Consider the following 19,470-nt stretch of genomic DNA (forward strand, 5'->3'; position numbering starts at 1 on the left):
CATAGATCTACACGTAATCGTATATATGTTTGGATGCCGTATGTACTTGTACAAATACATAGTTGACGCTTGTCTGCTGCACTCTTCAAATGAGAATGTATTTTGTATGTTATGTTTACGAAACGTTTTGTGTCACGCGTGTGCGTTGATGTTAACAATCTGATGATGGTACGCAATCGGAGTGGTGTTAAAAAAATAAGGATACATACATAATAATTCGGTTAACATGACCCGTCCCGTTTTTGGATCGGGTCTTTATAGAGTTGCTGTTGCTGTTGCGGCTTGTTGTTGTAGTTTCAGCTAAGACGCGACTTATCTTATTACTAGACATAAAAAGAGCCACGAAATATTGTAATGTAATTTCTTTAAGTGTGCTTCTTGGGGACTCTCGTTTCCGTGTCGGCTGGTGGTTGGGCGTCACAGCTCTGATCTGAACGATTAAAGTTGTTTTTAAGCTAAAGCTCCGTGTCCGCCTCTGGTCCTCCTTCAGGGTTCCCCGCGGCTCAGTCGTCGCTCTCCTCGAACGTGGGACTGCTGGGCGAGTACGCTGGACTCGTGGGACTATAGTGCGATGGCGCCGTCGGCGAGTACATGGGCGATGTGGGTGAATAGTTGCGTGCCGTGGGCGTGTACGTGGGCGATGTCGGCGAGTATTTGGTGCTGCTCGGCGAGTAGATGGACATATTGGGCGAGTACCGTGGACTGGTGGCCGAATAGGTTGATCCAGTGGGACTGTACTGGTTCGACGGCGAGTGCTGCGGGGAACTGGGCGAGTACAGGGGCGATGTGGGCGAGTACTTGGGGGAGGCCGGTGAATATTGCGGCGAGCCGGGCGTGTATTGTGGCGATCCTGGAGAGCCATCGTACGAGGGCGAAGGCGGCGAATAGGTCGGAGACGTCGGCGAGTACTTGGCCCCTGTCTGGGAGTAGGCCGGCGATGCCGGCGAGTAGTGGGGCGAGGCCGAGTAGTTTGGCGATGTGGGCGAATACGAGGGCGTCGCTGGCGTATAGTTGGGTGAAGTGGGCGAATACGAAGGCGATGTTGGTGAATAGCAAGGTGACGTGGGCGAGTACGAGGGACTCGATGGGGAGTACGAGGGTGATGTCGGAGAGTATGAGGGGGAATTCGGCGAATAGTTGGTGGAACTGGGCGAGTAGGCATTGCCCGGTGAGTACATGTTGCTGCCGCTGCCCGCAAACGACGGACTCGACGGGAAGTTGGATGTGGGCGAGTATACCGGCGATGTCGGCGAGTATCCCGACGCCGATGGCGAGTAGCCCGTCGACTGCGGATTAAAGTTGGGTGTGGTGGAGGCATACCGTGGACTGGCCGCTGCATATAGCGGCGATGTCGGCGAATAGTTGGGACTGGAGGGCGAGTAGTTAGGCGATGCCCCACCGGGCGACGAGGCCGTGTAGTTGGGACTTGTCGGCGAGTACGATGGCGACACGCTGGGCGAAGCCGGATAGTACGGGGACATCGAGGGTGCCGGAGAGCTGGGCGAGGAGCCCGGATGTGCTGGCGACCAGCTCGGAGACATACCAGACGCGTCCGAGGCGGCCGACGGCGAAAAACTAGGTCCTCCCGGTGTCATGGCGCTCACTGCAAAAAAAAAAAAAGAAGGAATATCGAATTGAAGCGAGAAAGATACACAGATGATAGACAGAGACGGCCATAGCCATAGCCGACGTGATCGTGACTTACCATGACCTGGTGGCGAGAAGTAGCGTGGCGTATTGCAGTTCACCCACGGTGTCATCGGAGGCGTCATGCTCGGCGTAGAGCCACCGCCAATGAACATGGCCGTGCCGCCCAGCATGCTGCTTCCCAGGGTGTTGGGTATCTCGATGCCGAAGCGACACTTCTCGGCGTCCAGCAGCAGATCGAAGCAGCCAGTGCCCATCTTGGGCAGTTGGCCCATGATTATGTTCTCGGATACGCCACGCATGGGATCCGTTTCTGCGTGGGCAGCCGCATCCATGAGCACGTCCACAGTCTCCTCGAAGGAGCAGCGCATGAGGGCGCCGGTGTCCTGTCTGTTGATGCCGTGACGGGTGATGGCCATCAGATGGCCCTTGGCGGTCATCACGTCGCACAGCAGAGCCAAATGGCGGTAGTTCACATACAGGCCGTAGAACTGCAGCACCGCGTTCATCTCCTTCTCGACGGACTTTCGCACCGCCTCGATGCCCAGCACCTGGAAGATCTCGCAAATGTCATTGGAGGAGGTGCGAATGGGGTCGACGTCCCGCTCGGAGAGGACCTTCATCATGGATGTGCCGTCCGTCTCGAGCAACCACTCGCCGATGGCCTTAAACTCGCCCGTTTCGGTGATGACGATCCGTTTCTTGCTGTCCGTTTGCGGCAGATGCATATAGACCTTGCCAATGGCCTCGATGCCCTGCAGCGTCATATCCGACAGCATATTGGCCTCGATGCAGCGCAGGAACATGTCATCTTCCATCTTGTCGACGGCCTCGTCCTCGTCTTGGAACTTGTTCTCTTCGTTGTTCATGATCCGGATGCGCAGGACCAGCTTGTCCGCATTGTCATCGTTGAAGATGCAGTTGAGATCCTCGCCAAAGCCCACATTGATCTTCTCGGCGATCTGCTCCATGGTCAGCTTCTTGTCCGTCATTCGTTTGCGGTCGAGCTCGATGCGCAGCAGCCAGGGCGAGATTCGTGTCGGATCGAAATCGGGCATTTCGTAGTAGACATTCACAAACTCCTGATCCTCCGATATCACCGTACGCTGTGGATCCGGATCGTAGTAGATGGCCGTATTGGCCGTCACCTTGCGCAGCGTTGTGTGCTCCAAGCGGCAGAGCACGTTCTTGGCCTTCTCGGCATCACGGGCGGCTCCGCCCGTCAGGAAGACCGTCAGTGACGGGGCCTTCGGTTTCTTTGAGATGTTGATAATCTCCTTGAGTCGAGGCACGCCCAGTGTCACGTTCTTCGAGGACACACCAGCGAAATGGAACGTGTTGAGTGTCATCTGGGTGGCCGGTTCGCCCAAACTCTGGGCGGCTAAGGCGCCAACCATCTCGCCAGGATTCGCCTGGGCCTGCTGGAACCGCGTCTCGATCTCACCGATCAGCCACTCAAAGGCCTCTGTGGACAGGCGAAACTCCTCGGACACGTATTTGGTGCACAGCGTGGACCGGATTAGGCACTGGAACAGCAACGTGGCATTCTCGTTGGCCTGCTTTGAAATCCGGTCGGCGCCAGTCACGATTACACACCGCTCCAGCAGGGTCTTCACGCCCTTGATCACCCGCATGGGCGAGAGGTCTGTGGGCAGGCGCTTGTTAATGTGGAATATCTTCTGTACATTCCAGATCATGCGCTGCAGATTGCAGGGCAGTACCACCTTCGAATCGCCGTTGGGGAAGATCTGTCGCAAATGGTCGCGATCCTGCATCAGGTGGTCCCACTCCGATTCGAGATCCTGTATGGCCTCGCTGCTGTCGGTCATCTCCTTGATCACCTCGTCCGTGAAGACCTTGCGCATGTATCGCTCGTTCGACCAGTCGAACTTGAAGCGCTTCTCGAACGCCTTGTTGGAGAGTTTCACCGTCGGCATGTTCTGGAACTCGACCAGCTCGCCGCAAAGGCCATCCTCTCCGTAGCGCAGCTGGATCAGCTGGCCCACAGAGTTGCGCACGGTGCCATCGTAGTTGACCATCACCGACTCCATAGCCTTGATCAGACGTCGCTGGATGTAGCCGGTTTCGGCTGTTTTTACCGCCGTATCGATGAGACCCTCACGACCGCCCATAGCATGGAAGTAGAACTCTGAGGGCGTCAGACCGGCTAGATACGAGTTCTCCACAAAGCCGCGCGACTCGGGACCATAATCGTCCTTGATGAAATGCGGCAGGGTACGCTTACGGAATCCGTACGGGATACGCTTGCCCTCCACATTCTGTTGTCCCACGCAAGCAATGACCTGGAAACAACCAAACAAGACAACGACAAAGCTCGATTAGGTGCCCACTTCTGAAGAGAGGAGAGGAAGGTGCGCAAGTGAGCGAAACTTTACCTGAGAAATGTTAATGTTGGAGCCCTTGGAGCCGGACACCACCATGGCCTTCAGATTGTTGTATTCGGTAAGGGACTTCTTCGCGGAGCCACCGGTCTTGTCACGGGCATCGTTCAAGATGCGATTCACCTTGTTCTCGAAGGTCTGGCGCAGCGTGTTGCCGGGCGTCGGTTCCAGTTCCATGTTGTGGGCCTTCTGGATAACATTGATGACATCATCCTTGGCCTTCTTGATGGCCATCTGAATTTCGTTGTAGGTCTGCGGATCGGCAATGGTGTCGCCAATGCCGATGCTGTGGCCCTCGAGCAGCAGCCAGTTGTTGATCACCGTCTGAATGTTGCCGTAGAAGCGTCCGGCTATCTCGTGGCCCAGCTCTAGGAAACAGATGTGCAGCAGAGAGCCCGCCGATGTGCCCAGCGTCTTCTTGCAGAGTATGCCCATGATGAGGTCGCCGTGCTCCACCATTACCTTGGTGTCGCCGGGCGAGATCCACTTGTAGGGACCATCGTCCTCCTCATCGGGATGCGTCGAGTGGGTGCGGATCATGTTAACGTTGCCCGGTATGATCAAAGAAAATATCTGCTTGCCCGTCCACAGCGGACGCGGCTTGAGGATGCACGGCTGCGGCATTTTGCCATCCCACGTGGGCAGAAACATCAGCAGATTCATCACCTGCTCGCGCGTGATGAACACATCGCGCTTGGTCATCTTTCGCACGGCGGTGAGAGTGTCCTGCACAATGCCCATGACCGGTTTATTCGCCTGCGGCGTGATTATCTGTCGCGGTGTGATGTGAATGTTTTCTACCTCGGCGCGCGTCTCCATTGACTGCGGCACATGGAGGTTCATCTCGTCGCCATCGAAATCGGCATTGTAGGGCGATGTGCAGGAGAGGTTCATCCGGAACGTGGACCAGGGCAGAACCTTCACACGATGCCCCATCATACTCATCTTGTGGAGCGTGGGCTGGCGATTGAAGATCACAAGATCGTCGTCGCGCAGATGCCTCTCCACCTTGTAGCCGCACTGCAGATGGAGGTCCGACGACTTGGGATGGAAACGCAGATCGATGCGCTCCCCATTGTCGCGGACAATGTACTTGGCGCCCGGATACTGCGAGTTGCCGCGACGCACCAGCTCCTGCATCCGATCAATATTGAATGGAGTCACCAGTTCGGGGAAGGTCAGATTCTGGGCTATCGAACGCGGCACTCCAACCTGATCGATGCGCAAATTGGGATCCGGTGTGATGACGGTACGGGCTGAGAAGTCCACACGTTTTCCCATCAAGTTACCACGGATGCGACCCTCCTTGCCTTTGAGGCGAGCCTTGATCGCCTTCAGGGGCTTGCCCGACTTCTGCATGGCCCTGGGCATGCCGGGCATATCGTTGTCCACCAGCGTGGCCACATGGAACTGCAGCATCTTTATGTTCTCCTGTATAACGTGGGCCGCCGCTCCGCTGGCCTCGTTCTTGCGCAGCTCATTGTTGGCCTTGATGATGTCCGACAGCTTGTGGGTCAAATCGTCCTGGTTCTTTGCCGCCCCGAACATCACCACAGCCGGACGCACGGCCAGCGGTGGAACGGGTAGCACGGTGACAATCATCCAGTCGGGGCGTGCGTATTTCGGGTCCATGCCCAGAATAAAGCACTCCTCGTCGGTTATGTGTTTCAAGATCTCCCACACGCGCTCTGCCGAAACGACAATCTTCTTTTCCTGTGAATCCTCGTTCGGGTGCTTCCACTCGGCGGACAAGTCTAGGCCCGTTCTGCGTATCGAGGGCTGGTAGTGGCCACAACCGCCGTGGCCTGGCTTTTTGTTCGGATCCGGCTGTTGGTTGTCCTTGGTCAAGTCCATGTCCTCGCCACCCTCGCAAATAGTCTTGCCCTTGCATAGATCATAGACATAGGCCAGACGCTTGCGTGGTTGACCCTTCGATTTCACAACAATCTCCTTGATTTTCGGATTATGCGGCGAGACCAACATCTTGGAGCAGTAGAAGCAAACGCAGCGCAGAATTTTGATGGTTTTGGTGATGAAGCCGATGTGGAATACCGGTTTGGCCAGATCTATGTGTCCAAAGTGGCCCGGACACTCGGTCATGTTGCCGGCGCAGGTCTGGCATCGGGATGTCCTATCAATCACACCTTGTCGGGGATCCATGAGGCCGCCTAGCTTTGGACGGCCACCTTCCATCGTCTCGGCGAACTGGACGCCACCCTCGGTAACGGACATACGGCGCTGGAATACGTCAAGCGAGAACAATGAAAGATTAAACATACATTCTGGCTGGATGAGAGACGAGACCCAAAGTGACTCGACTGAAATTATTATATTCGCGTGAATTGGCCAGACAAAAAACATTTAACCTTAGGCTATTCCTAACTAAATATTATTTTTGCATATGGTGATGGTGATTTTTGGAAATTTGATCATTTTTCAATATGGCGTCGCAGACATTTGGAGAAATGGCACTTACAATTTCATCAGGTGATAAAATTCCAAACTGTACACGCTTCACCTGGCGCAGGGGCGCCTTCGAGTCGGTGGTGGTGCTCATCGTGGCCACTTGGCAATAGATTTGGCCAGGCTAGCCTGCGAGAGTTCAAGCAGTGGCCTGCTGCGCGTCGTCGTCAGACTTTTTCTTCTTCTCCCACTGCCACTGGAAGGGCAGAAGTCGGTTTTGCACACGGGAGAAACAAAGAGTGCCGCACTTTGAAAACAAACAGTAAAGGAAACAGTTTTAGTGCCTGCTACTGTTTTAGAGTCTATTGCATCTTTATATGTACGTTTTAGGCGGTTTTCATCAATATTTTTGCTTGGGGCGTACGGTGTCCGCGTTTTTCCGTGATGATACTGTGACCAGCCCTCGGAAATATACCGAAACATACCGTCTCATTTAGAAAATATACCGTTAAAATACTGACGAAGTCAAGTTCTGTTATGCATATTCCTCGTTTTTGATATTCCGTCGAATATTACCAGCTAAATAGAATATTTAGCAGTGCCCACATAATTTTAGAACAAAGATGAATAAATTTTCTACACAATTGGTTAGTTTTTAGTCCTTGCTTTTATTGTATTTTGGCTAAAACAAGGTTTGAACAAAATAGTTCAACAAAAAAGAGTCGCAATGTTGCTGGTATTTAAAGACGTGATGCGTGTATAGCCCTTTGTACACCCTATTTCGCTAATTTTATATGAAGATCACCTTGTGTCCTTTTCGAAATAGACTGCGATATTGATCCAGTGTTGCGTTGTGATTTTCCAACTTGGAACGACTCGTCTAGAATTTCTTCTATTGATTGAGCGGTCAAGGCTTTTATAGAAGGAACATCTGCAAGAGTTGTTGGAATAGGTGCAATCGTGGACAATGTGGATGTGGTTTCCATGTGAGGCAATGATGAGGATGGTCCCGGTAAATTTTCGACATAATTGTTCGTAATCCATTCTAAAGTCTCTTTGTCTATTTGGGTTTCCAAAAACATCGTGGACAATTCGCTGTTTAAGATTACGCTCACTAAACTCTTCAACGAACACTTCCCTAATTCTTTCTTCTGGGCTACTAACTGCTTTTGTGCGTATAAGAGTATGTCCATCAATAGTTGTAAACATCTCTTCGCACTGAATATCTTCTGTTGAAGAGATAAAGTTATCAACCGTTGCAGAGTCACATTCACTTCCAATAGAAATTGTTGTGTCCAGAGAAGTGTTACACATCCCAGCAGTGAGAAAAGTTCTCCTTCCGCTGGGGACATCGCTTTTTGAATTATCAAATTTACATCGTTTTGATTTCCAAGACTCTGATTCGCTTTCTGAACTTTCAATTGATTCCGTTTCCTTTTCTTTTCCTTCCCTTGAACATCTTCGACTTGCTGAGTGTTGATTTCTATGTTCACACAATCCCCATTCACAATTTCCACTTCCTCCACATCTGAAACAGGACTCGGTGATCGACTTGCTGGTTCCCGAAAGGATACTGCACGCTTCGCTGGAGGACTCATCTGAATTGGAATAAAAATAACTACACTCGCTGCTTGATGATAACTCGTCGATTTGAAAGTTTGGTCAAACACCATTTTGTCAAGCCATGGCGTAGCTAATCATGGCCTTCGGCCGATAGCCGCTCAACCGGGCCTTTATCTATGCCCACATAATTTGATAGGATTAATGAATCAATTTTCTACTTAACTAGCCAGTTTTTAGTCCTTGTTTTTACATATTCATCGTTTTTGATTTTCCGTAGAATATTACTATATATATAGCACATTTAGCCATGCCCACATAATGTTATCCAATTAATGAACCCCTTTTCTAATTGGCTGGCTTATTTTAAACACTTACTTTAGTTGGATTTAGACAAAAAAAGGTTTAGCAAAAATGGGGAAACAAAAAAAAAACGAAAGAGGATAGTCGTTCCTATTGTTCAATATTGATATTGAATTTATACGATTGATGAATCAATTTTGTTGAAGATTAACTACTTTTAAGTGCTCGCATGTATTTTATTTTGACAAAAACACGGCTTTAACAAAAATGTTTCAAAAAAAAACCATGTTGCTGGTATTTGAAGCCTCATTTCTTGTCAAACAGAGTATGGGCATTTTTATACCCTACTTTGTGAATATTATATAAAGATACTGTTTTCCAACCTGCTTTTAAACGTAACTAATAAAGACCTTGTCTTAGATTGCATTTTTTTGCATATTCATGCATTTGATTAGTTTTTTGTAAATAAATCCTGATTCTGTACCAATTCTTGGTAGGAAGGAAAATCCTGTGCAGCGCACTACGATAGACTGATCCGAGCTGCTAACCATCATAGGGGCAGTCAAACATTCGATGGCGCTTATCCTCAACCAAGAGACGAGATGCACGTGTACAGGAGCGATCATTTAATTTTAAAAACCAATTCCATTTCTACAGCCAACTGATGTTGCGATGTTCCTCCAATAGGGTCTAGACCAGATCTTTATTCTAAAGAGTAAATCAATACCCCACAACAAGTAATATCTAACGCGCTCGATGGGTGAGTGAGGCCGAGGGGGAAGGGAAAGGTAAGTGTGTCTAACCATTAATTTAAAGTTTAATTTATTTTGGAATCGATCAGTCATTTATTTCGTTATCCCCTTCATCCAAGAGCATCAGGGAGCCCTTCTCCTTCCGCTTGCTCGGACGTACCTTTTTCTGCTGCTGCAGTGCGGCAACCTGGGGGGCATGCATCTGCCGCCGGTGCTTGTGCATGTTGCCCGAATTCTTGAAGGTGCGCTCACAGAAGGCACACTCGTAAAGGTCCTGGCCGGTGTGTGTGGCCGTGTGCTCCTCAAGGCCGCGACTGCTCTTGAACTCCTTCCCGCAGTGTGTGCACTTGTGATACTCCTTTGGGTGATGGTACCGAATGTGGGCCGCAAGCTTGGCGCGCGAGTCCTTCACCAGGCCGCACTGTCCGCACTTCCATTCACGCGTAGACGCCGCATCGCGATGCATGTACATGTGCTTACGCAGACTGTTCTCGTCGCTCAGCCACGTCTGGCACTCCTGACACTGCACCTCCGGTAGCTGTGAGCCTTCACGGTGAACGGTGCGCTTGTGCACCAAGAGATTTTGCTTCGTCTTGAACTTGGAGCCGCAGGAGTCGCAGATGAAGGGCACAAAGGTGGGATCGTGTGTGCGACGCATGTGAAGGCGCAGATCTACAGCAGTGCGGAATCTGTGGGAGCGATGAACATATTACGGTTCGAGGTCATGTGCCGGCGCAGTCACGTCACTTACGATCTGTCGCAGTGCTTGCACTTTTCAGTGCGCTCCTGTTGGTGGACACGGGCGTGGATGGTCAGCAGGAACTGCTTTGAGAACCGCTTTGAACACTTGTCGCAGGCGAAGCTCAGCTCGTCCTCGTTGGAATGAAATCGCAGCATGTGGACGTCGTAGCTTATTCTGCTGACCAGCTGCTTTGCACAAATCTTACATCTGCAAGAGATTCAGCTGAGAGTGGCGAAGCAAGTATGGCCGGTGTCTTACCCACCTAAAGTAATCGGGATTGTTGTGCATTCTCAGATGGTCCACGTACAGAGCACGCTTCTTGTAGCGCCTCTGACAGCACACTACATATCCGGCCGTCTGGTGCTCGCTCCGGTAATGACGCTTGAGCTCTGCAAAGTTCTGAAACTGAGAGTCGCCGCCGCACTGGCAGCATTCCAGGCGCCCGTGTGCCGCAATATAGCTATCCATTTCGCCGCTATTGCTGCTTCTGATGTCCAGGTCCGACTCAATCTGACGCTTTGGTTTTGGTTTCGCCTTCGCTTTTAATGGCCTGGCCTTCTGGGCGGCGCGGGGACGCATGCTGCGGCGTATGGGCGACGGAAGGCGAACCCTTCGCCTGGTCGTCGTCCTGCCACTGCTTGGCAGTGGTTTCGTGTCTATGTCGATCTCATTGTATTCGTTTGTATCGGCTGAGGGGCTCACATCTATCTCTGGCTCGCACAATATCTGTGCCTTGGTGTCCTCGTCGTCATCCGAGAAAGGCTCCTGCTTCAGCGGCAGCCCCAGCTGTTTCTTCATCACCATGGCGCAGAATTGCTCAAAGTCGGCCAGCTGCTGCCAGCATTTGGTGCACAGGCACTTGGACACGGCATCGTTGGGCATCAGCTAATGGGCGGACAATCAAATTTCAATCGTCTTGTCTCGAATTTTTGAATCCAATTTTTGTACTCACAACCAACTGCAGGTGTTTCTCTATCAATTCGGCCAGGTTGGACAGCGATGGCTGCATTAGGCTGTCGTCGCAGTCAAAGATGGGGACACTGTGCTGGGCATCTTCGAGACAAAGTCGGCATATCATTTCATAAATGTGAAGTAACAATTTAATTAAATTAAGTGCAAGGCAAAATCTGTTTACGCGATGTGTGTGCGGTGTTGCCGGACCGCGGTGGCTTAGCAGTGTTGCGAACAGTGTCGGCTGCAAGAAATAGCTAGATTTCTTCAGCAGGTCGCGGGCATTCTTCGCCAAGTGGCGCCAAGCAAGTGGAAAAAAGGCCAGGAAAGCATCTCTAAGAGACACACAGACAAGAGCTGCAACAGCGACCCCCGACCGGAGAGAAAAACAGCCTAGTCCACAAGTAAAACTATTAAATGTTAGATTTAACATATCGATGACCATTTTCAACGCAGTTGATAAGTTTACCATGATGTCTGGCGATCGAGTAAAGATAAAAGACCTGCTCAGTAGTCGTCTCACCGAATGCGGCTGGCGAGACGAAGTGCGCCTGCTATGTCGCAGCATCCTGCAGGAGAAGGGGGCCATCAGTAGCTTCACCGTCGAGCAGCTGGTCACGGAGGTGACGCCCAGGGCCCGATCCCTCGTCCCCGATGCCGTCAAGAAGGAGCTCCTGATCAAGATTCGAACCATTTTTGACGAAAACGAGGATGATGACATCGACCCCGAGGACGCCTGACATTTAGTGCTAGCAATATCCCGCACGCAAATCCCATAGACCCTATTTTCAATTTTAGAATTTTATTTTGTAATTTTATACAATATATATATTGATTATACAAACACACACGCACAATCAGACACATTTCATTCCCTGGGAATAAGATAGGGCCAGGGAGCGGAATGGTTTCAGTCGAGCGTGGGGCATGCGGAGCTGTTGCTGAGCAGCTCAAAGGTCTCTCCAACGGATGGGTCATCCATTAAGTTGGCGGCCGGTGCCGGAAGATTCACCCCAGCAACGGCCACTGTCTCTGACCCCGCCTCCGCCTCTGTACTGGAGAGATGGCCTGAGGAGGAACCCAAGGCGGAAATTGTTGTGGGCTGGGAATACTTGCGCACCCACTCATTTGGATGCATCTTCTTCTTGTGGTTGTGCATGTTGGCGTGCGACTTGAATGTGCGAGTGCAGAACTGACACGAGTACAGATCGATTCCGGTGTGCGTGGCCATGTGTTCCTAAGGAATAGATCAGATCGGATTGGGTACAATTAAAGACGATGATTCCACTAACAGGAAAGGGAGTACAGAGTACAGAGTGTAGGATACAGGGGATAACAGTACTCACAACGAGGGCGCGCGGCAGTTTGAACTCCTTGTCGCAGAGGCTGCACTTGTGCCGCTTGGCGGAGTGATGATACCTCATGTGGCTGCTGAGTGCGGCACGAGAGGACTTCTCCGCGTTGCAGAGGGAACAGCGATACTTTTTCTGATTGTCGCGATCATCGTGTCGTGCCAGATGCTTGCGGAGACTCCGCTCGTCCCGTAGCCAGCGGCCGCACAGAGTACACTGCACCTCCGCCACGGGCCCATCCGGATGGAGTGCCTTCTTGTGGATGAGAAAGTTGGCCTTTGAACGGAAATGCGTGCCACAGATGTCACAGATGATCGGGGTGAAGTCCGCCGCGTGCATTCGCTTAACGTGGGCGCTCAGCTCAAATTTGGTGCGGAATCTGTAAGGATTAAATTGAATTAAACGACTGCCATTTTGTTACAACGACCCCCCACTCAACCACTCACGTCTTGCCACAGGTGTCGCAGACCTCGGGACGCTCGGTGCCCTTGTGACCTTTCAGATGCATAGTCAGAAGGAATTTCTTGGCAAATCGTGCCTCGCAGATGGAGCATTCATGCACCAGCTCCTGCTGTTCGGAGTGGAAGCGCAGCATGTGCATGACCTGGCTGTTGCGATTCAGGAAGTTCTTGCGGCAGGGCTGACAACTGAAGTACTGCGGGTCCTTGTGGCAGTGTAGGTGGTCCACGTACAGAGTGCGCTTCTTATACCGATTGTTGCAGCACTTTACGTATCCCAGGATATTGTGCTCCACTCGAAAGTGTCGCTTCAGATCGTTGAAGTCCGCAAGGGGAGCCGCGCACAGGCAACAATCGAGCTTCACATTGGCCGCTATAAAGTCGTCCATCTCCTTTATGCTGTTACGCTTTACAGAAGGTTCAGTTTCAGCTTGTACCTCAACAGTTGGATGCTTTCTCTTGCACTTAGTTATAGTCTTGGGACGGCCACGATTTCCACTGGCACGGGTCGGCACGCTGAGAGTGTACTCCGGGTCCGGAGGTGTCGAGTCGTTGCCTGATGATACAGCCTCAGGTTTACGTCTAAGATCGCGGGCACGTGCTCGAGATTCGCGGAGTGTGAGTCCAGTGAGCTCCGCCTTCGTCTGTTTGTGCTTCTCGTATTTCTTTTTGATAAGCTGGGAATTCTTTTGGAGGGTTTTACGGGGCCTGCCCCTACCTGGATTTTTAGGTTTCACAGGATCTGGCTCGATGGCGTTGGGCTCGAAGTCCGTCTCGAATCGGTCGCCATCATCACTATCATTATCCTTATCGTCTCTGGCGGCCAATGCGTCGATGACGGGCTCACACAAAATGTGGTCCTTAATATCACCGCCATCGAAATCGATCTTCGACTCGATAGGCGATTCTGTATTCCACACGATAAGGCCTGGTTCCGGCTCTGGATCTGAGACCTCGATCTTAAGCTGCAATGCGCGTTGCTTGTCCGCTACCATGCAGCAAAACTGCTCGAAGCTGGACAGCTGCTGCCAGCATGTGCCGCACAGGCAAGTGGATACCGCATCATTGGCCGCCAGCTGGGAATTGAGCGGTGTGAGTAAATGCTTCCAATTTAAAACCTAAATCTACTGACCACCAACTGAAGATGCTTCTCTATCAGTTCCGCCAGCTGCTGCATCGTTTGATGCACTGCTTCTCCATCCTGATCGAAGATGGGCACACTGTGCTCGGTATCCTCCAGGCAGAGTCGACATATCATCATCTCATTAAAAAAAACAACAACCAAATTTCGTTTAAATGCACGACAGCAGCGCAGCTGTTTACAGGTCGTTGCTGTGATGTTGCAAAGCGTTGCCAGATCGACTGTCTCAGATCTGCCGCTAGCACAAATAGAAAAATAAAGCTAGATTTTACCTGTAGACCTTAATTTTAATTGAGACTGCTGAATGCCAAGAAACCCTCCCCCCCCCAGCGCGGCAAAATGGGTGAATAGTTACGGATAGTTTCCAAGTATGGAAGATCTCACAATTCACTAAGAAATAGCTAAATTAGCGGGAAAGAATATATGATTGGCATCACTACTATTTTACTATTAAAAGAACAGTGCTGGTAAATGTTATCCGATGTTTTTTTAAATCAAAGATTAAATTAAGTAAAAAGAAACAAGATTAAGTCAACAATTTATATTTATTAAGGTGGTATTCGCCTAAACTTCACTTAAAATGTACACTGACGATTCACCACCAATCAAAGTAGTTTGCCACAAAACATCGATGACATTGAATGTCATCAATCATCGATGTTTCTCCAGCCTTGTGCAGCACTCTTTTCATTCTGAACGCTTGAAACCGCGGAAATATTTTTTCATAAGTTATATTAATAACTGCACTAAAATGAACCCAATACCTACTGATGATGTCCCCAATGAGCTGGGCCATGACATATCTGATATTGATCTTCATGATGTTCCGGCCCAACTGGAAAATACCTTGAAACCGAAATTTCATGAGAGAAAAAGTCTCTTCAACATTAACATTGACGAAAGTAAGAATTCCCGCGTTCATGTATAAATATTCTCTACTGGTATGCGTTTTGGATTTTCAGTATTTGAAACCACCACTGGGGATGAAGAAGTGCAGGAGTATAAGGATGATATCAAAGCCAGACAGCTAAAGTGGATTGACTTTATGGTTGACGCAACCAAAAAGGGCGAGGATGCTCTAAAAACGTACGAGGGTACCCTATCCAACCGTGAGGATTTGAACCCGATCCCTGAGGTCAAGCCCAACGCAGAACAGCAAGCCTATTTGGACCAGGGTCCAGACTTCCAGAATTTTATAAGGGGTCACCTGGAATTCCGTAAGAATTATGAAGTGTTCAAGCAGAAACACGAGGAAATGAGGGAGTTGCAAGCCCGCATAATGGAACGCTGCCGACTTCGCTTAAACATTGTTGTGGCTAACGTTTTTAACCAGAACTTGGGCACAGAAACAACTAAGAAGCCATCAAAACGCGGCTGATGTTTATATGTATACTTAATTATTGATGAAAAACGAAATAAACACAGGCTAACAAAATGGCTTAGCTCCAATTGTATTAATTCTAATTAATTTGAGTTTTTATTGCTTATTCCTTGGCCCAGGACCCCAAGTATTTCATCAGGTCTGTAAGACTTTCGAAGTCAGTGCGGCTTGCTGGGGGCTCGTCTTTGGTGATGCGCGGCAAGGCATTGCCCATCTTCATGCGAAACTCTTGAAACTGAATGAGAAAATGAAGATTAGATATAGCCAGTACTGTCCCACAGCTTGGTTCTTGGTGCCTACGTCTTTGGCTCCGCTCAGCTTCCAGAATCCATAGCAGAATGCTCCTGTGCCCAAGACGGCGTATAGTGTACCCCAGCCAAGGGCTCGTAGGGCCAGGGTGGCGCCCTCGTCCATCAGTATTATGCCCTGTCGAGTGCCCTGCTGCTGTAGCACCTTGCTGTCTGCTTTCTTGGCCGTGGCCAAGGTACGCGAGAAGCCAAAGAGTGCAGAAATACCGCCGACTAGTCCTAGGAAAGCAGCACCTGCATAAAAAAAGACCTTCCGTCACAGAATCACTGGAATAACGACTTTGGCTGAAAAGAGCTCACCCTGTATGCGAAACTTGCGTTCTTTATCCGCCGTCACTGCATCTGCATTGGCGCCGGCTTCGTTCATTTCTTGCTTAATTTTTCCGATTGTATTTATTATTTGTCGTAACAGAGGTTAAATTTATTTTTATATATAAATATATCGATATACATTTTTTGTGATATATGTGTATCGATGCATCGATAAAATGTGTGCTAGCTGCAAACTATACATAAATGTGCACACATATATACAGACATACATGTTACATATACATAACAGTCCACACGACAAACAAAAACAAATTGACAATAATTCATTAAAAAGACGCGGCCGACGGACGATTTGGTTGATTGTGAGGTTTATGGGTTCATTATCGTATTCTATTGTTCATTAAGATTTATTTATTTTTAGGACAAGGCAATGGAGCAAATATGCAGAGTTTGCACGGGAAAGTCTAGTGAATTTACAAACATATTTGAGGAGGCACAGAAGTGGGACACTTGCATTGGTGACATGATAGCGCAGTGTACCGGGTACGACGTTAAGCGAGGTGATTCATTCCCTGAAAATATATGCCCGCCATGCCTTAAGGATGCAGTAAATGCCTTCAATCTTAAGCAAACCTATGAGCAAAGCCATAAGCTCTACTTCCCAGTGATGAAGAAGGGTATACAAGAAGATCTCTGTGATAACGCTAAAGACGAGCAGGACTGGGAGCTGTCTGATAGTATAAGTGAGCACTCAAAAAGTGTGGCATCCGATGCACAAATACAAAAAGATGCTAGAGACAACAATGATAATTTAGATAGACCCTATCAATGCTTTTACTGCTCGAAGCTCTTTAAACAAAAATCCCATCTCAGCGAACACATCCGTACCCACACTGGGGAGCGACCGTATAATTGTACTCACTGCTCGAAGTCATTTCAACAAAAATCGCATCTTCAAGCCCACACGCGTATTCACACTGGGGAGCGACCCTACAAATGCGACCTTTGCTCGATGTCATTTCAACAAAAATCCCATCTGCAAGCCCATACGCGTATCCACACTGGGGAGCGACCCTACAAATGCTCCTACTGCCCCAAATCCTTTCAACAACAATCACATCTCGGCGACCACATCCGTACGCACACAGGTGATCGACCCTACAAATGTGCTCACTGCTCGATGTCCTTTAAGCTCAAATCAACTCTCCAAGTACACACCTACACTCACACTGGGGAGCAGCCCTACAAGTGTTCTTACTGCTCAAAGGGCTTTAACCATAGTACATCTCTTAAAAGACATACCCTTACCCACACGAAGAACGAGCAGACCAAAGAAATAAACTATATTTCCCAGTGATGGGAGAGGACGAAGAGGGTGTCGAAGAAACATCTGTGATAATCTTGAAAACGAAAACTAGCTGTTTGAGAGTTGATACATGCAATTAAAAAAATATGCAGCCTGAAATTACTGAAAACGGTTGGTCTCCAGCATCACTTCAGCATACTGATCTGAATAAAGATCTGTCGTATACATATAAACATAATGCAAATAATAAAAAAGATCCATTAAATCGTGCAAGAGTCCAGTCTATTTTCCAATTTTGCTCTTCTATCGAATTTGGCTGTGTCTCTGATTGTCTTGAGAGTATTTCAAATGAAGAAAATTGGTGTTTATGGGCTTAAAAGGCGCCGAGCAGAATATTCACAATTTTTCTCCTTTCTAAATTTAACGCAACGATTTGGTTTGATTCATAAATCGTATAAAATTATGTAGGCATGGCAAAATGTTTTATCTAGCTAATAATATTCGACGGCATATCAATATTGAACAATAGGAACGACTATCCTCTTTCGTTTTTTTTGTTTCCCCATTTTTGCTAAACCTTTTTTTGTCTAAATCCAACTAAAGTAAGTGTTTAAAATAAGCCAGCCAATTAGAAAAGGGGTTCATTAATTGGATAACATTATGTGGGCATGGCTAAATGTTCTATGTAGCTTATTATATTTGACGGAACATCAAAATTAAGCAATATGGAACTATTAACCTATTATAAGCCAAGGGGGTAATCATTTTAGCGCAGTTCAGATGAAAGATTCGTGGGGTTTGGCAACTTAAAGGGAAGGATAGGATGGATCTATAAGAATTTACAATCGTTAATATATTCCGCCATTTACCTCGTGTAGTTAAATATAGGGGGCTTAAGTGGGCTAAGCTCGGTTTTCCATCATACGAGTCGCTATATTGTTGTTGAGAAACCAAAATTGAGGCAAAAACAAGCAAAGCCAAGTATTTAATGTGCCAGTCAAGTAGAAAATTGATTGATTAATCGTACAAAATTGAGTGGGCATGGCTAAATGTTCTATCTAGCATATAATATTTTACGGAACATCAAAAACGAGGAATATGTAAAATGGAACTTGAATTCGTCAGTATATTTACGGTATATTTTTATAATGAGACGGTATATTTTGGTGCTGTTCTGAGGGTCATACTGTAGAAATACTGGTTTTCGCCGCGCTCCCATGGTATTTTTGTCAATTTTCATCAATCTATTAATTTAATTTTCAATTTTATATAAAAATCCAATAAATGCAAGTATTTCGAATACACCAATCATGTATAGAATTGATTCCTTAATCGTATAAAATTGAGTGGGCATCGCTAAATGTTCTATATAAATAGTATTATTCAACGGAACAAAGAATTGGTCGTTTTTTGAATTGAATTTGAATTCGCCGCAGTTCGCCCCAGTTCGCTTTAGCAACAATGAGTCTCATTCCATACACAAACATGTTGCTAACATACCCTGGGGGAAATGGATGTTATAGAATTGAGGAAAAAGGGTGTACAAAGGCCTATACAAGCGTTGTGTCTTCAAATTCCAGCGACATTGCAACTGTTTTTTTGTTGAACTATTTTGCTTAAACCTTGTTTAGTCAAAATACAATAAAAGCAAGGACTAAAAACTGGCCAGTTAAGTAGAAAATTTATTCATTAATCGTATAAAATTATGTGGGCATAGATAAAGGCCCGGTTGACAACATTTAAATCCTTGTCGCTCACATTCAAAAAAGTTCGATTTGGCGCGCACCACTCGGTATATTTTGAAAATGAGACCGTATATTTCGGTGCTGTTCTAAGGGTCATACTGTAAAAACTGGTTTTCGCCGCGCTCCCATGTGGTGTTTTTTAGTGCTAAATGGTATTTTTGTCTTCTATTAATTTAATTTTCAATTTTATATAAAAATCCAATAAATGCAAGTATTTCGAATAGGCCAATCATGTATAGAATTGATTCCTTAATCGTATAAAATTGAGTGGGCATCGCTAAATGTTCTATATAAATAGTATTATTCAACGGAACAAAGAATATGAGAAAATTTGAATTCGCAGTTCACCCCAGTTCGCCGCAGTTCTCTTTAGCAACAATGAGTTCCATACACAATGTTGCGCATTCCATACACACTGTTGCGGCAACATTTACTTGAAAACCGTTTTTTGGTCAAAATAAAATACTTACAAGCAATTTAAAGACGCAATCTTGTAGAAAATGCATTTATCTATGGGATAAAGCTAAGTGGGCATCTATAGCTTGAAATATAGGCAATACCCGATTCGCCGCAGTTTCGCTTTTGCAACAATGAGTCTCATTCCATACACAAACATGTTGCTATTTCCATGCACACATACCCTGGGGGTAATGGATGTTATAGAATTGTGAATACGTTTGTCTTCCAAGGCTCCGTAGGTATCAGGATCGACATAAATATACACAGGATACTAATAATGTACTTGA

General features: G+C 47.8%; 7 protein-coding genes across 8 annotated transcripts; 3 read left to right on the forward strand and 4 right to left on the reverse strand.

Moving 5' to 3' along the window:
• Positions 1-411: 411 nt before the first annotated feature.
• On the reverse strand, positions 412-6,892 carry LOC6599989 (DNA-directed RNA polymerase II subunit RPB1). Its single transcript, XM_026993419.1, has 5 exons — positions 6,836-6,892; positions 6,526-6,759; positions 4,044-6,287; positions 1,706-3,950; positions 412-1,603 (listed from the first exon to the last, which is right to left on the reverse strand). The coding sequence occupies exons 2-5, from the start codon at positions 6,604-6,606 to the stop codon at positions 504-506; spliced, it is 5,670 nt and encodes a 1,889-aa protein (XP_026849220.1). The 5' UTR covers positions 6,607-6,759; positions 6,836-6,892; the 3' UTR covers positions 412-503.
• Positions 6,893-9,152: 2,260 nt separating this feature from the next.
• LOC6599990 (transcription factor grauzone) lies at positions 9,153-10,951 on the reverse strand. Its single transcript, XM_026993422.1, has 4 exons — positions 10,762-10,951; positions 10,072-10,694; positions 9,819-10,016; positions 9,153-9,756 (listed from the first exon to the last, which is right to left on the reverse strand). Exons 1-4 carry the CDS (start codon positions 10,885-10,887, stop codon positions 9,153-9,155), a joined length of 1,551 nt encoding a protein of 516 aa, XP_026849223.1. The 5' UTR covers positions 10,888-10,951.
• Positions 10,952-11,092: 141 nt separating this feature from the next.
• Positions 11,093-11,617, forward strand: LOC6599991 (enhancer of yellow 2 transcription factor). Of its 2 annotated transcripts, XM_026993423.1 has the most exons (2): positions 11,093-11,164; positions 11,217-11,617. In XM_026993423.1, the coding sequence occupies exon 2, from the start codon at positions 11,231-11,233 to the stop codon at positions 11,498-11,500; it is 270 nt and encodes an 89-aa protein (XP_026849224.1). In that variant the 5' UTR covers positions 11,093-11,164; positions 11,217-11,230; the 3' UTR covers positions 11,501-11,617. The 2 variants fall into 2 exon arrangements, with proteins under 2 accessions (XP_026849224.1, XP_002025149.1); XM_002025113.2 differs by having other exon boundaries at positions 11,133-11,617.
• Positions 11,618-11,663: 46 nt separating this feature from the next.
• LOC6599992 (transcription factor grauzone) lies at positions 11,664-13,893 on the reverse strand. The gene is made up of 4 exons (XM_026993420.1): positions 13,703-13,893; positions 12,559-13,646; positions 12,107-12,491; positions 11,664-11,997 (listed from the first exon to the last, which is right to left on the reverse strand). Exons 1-4 carry the CDS (start codon positions 13,829-13,831, stop codon positions 11,671-11,673), a joined length of 1,929 nt encoding a protein of 642 aa, XP_026849221.1. The 5' UTR covers positions 13,832-13,893; the 3' UTR covers positions 11,664-11,670.
• A 554-nt stretch (positions 13,894-14,447) lies between these two features.
• Positions 14,448-15,175, forward strand: LOC6599993. Its single transcript, XM_002025115.2, has 2 exons — positions 14,448-14,613; positions 14,674-15,175. The coding sequence occupies exons 1-2, from the start codon at positions 14,463-14,465 to the stop codon at positions 15,087-15,089; spliced, it is 567 nt and encodes a 188-aa protein (XP_002025151.1). The 5' UTR covers positions 14,448-14,462; the 3' UTR covers positions 15,090-15,175.
• Positions 15,092-15,795, reverse strand: LOC6599994 (transmembrane protein 242). The gene is made up of 3 exons (XM_002025116.2): positions 15,701-15,795; positions 15,393-15,634; positions 15,092-15,327 (listed from the first exon to the last, which is right to left on the reverse strand). The coding sequence occupies exons 1-3, from the start codon at positions 15,765-15,767 to the stop codon at positions 15,196-15,198; spliced, it is 441 nt and encodes a 146-aa protein (XP_002025152.1). The 5' UTR covers positions 15,768-15,795; the 3' UTR covers positions 15,092-15,195.
• Positions 15,796-15,976: 181 nt separating this feature from the next.
• Positions 15,977-17,249, forward strand: LOC6599995 (zinc finger protein 239). The gene is made up of 2 exons (XM_026993379.1): positions 15,977-16,035; positions 16,095-17,249. Exon 2 carries the CDS (start codon positions 16,104-16,106, stop codon positions 17,028-17,030), a length of 927 nt encoding a protein of 308 aa, XP_026849180.1. The 5' UTR covers positions 15,977-16,035; positions 16,095-16,103; the 3' UTR covers positions 17,031-17,249.
• The last annotated feature ends 2,221 nt before the right edge of the window (positions 17,250-19,470 follow it).

The sequence above is a fragment of the Drosophila persimilis genome, unplaced genomic scaffold (assembly GCF_003286085.1).
Source record: "Drosophila persimilis strain 14011-0111.01,24,50 unplaced genomic scaffold, DperRS2 tig00000829-arrow-arrow-pilon, whole genome shotgun sequence".
NCBI classification, from domain to species: domain Eukaryota; kingdom Metazoa; phylum Arthropoda; class Insecta; order Diptera; family Drosophilidae; genus Drosophila; species Drosophila persimilis.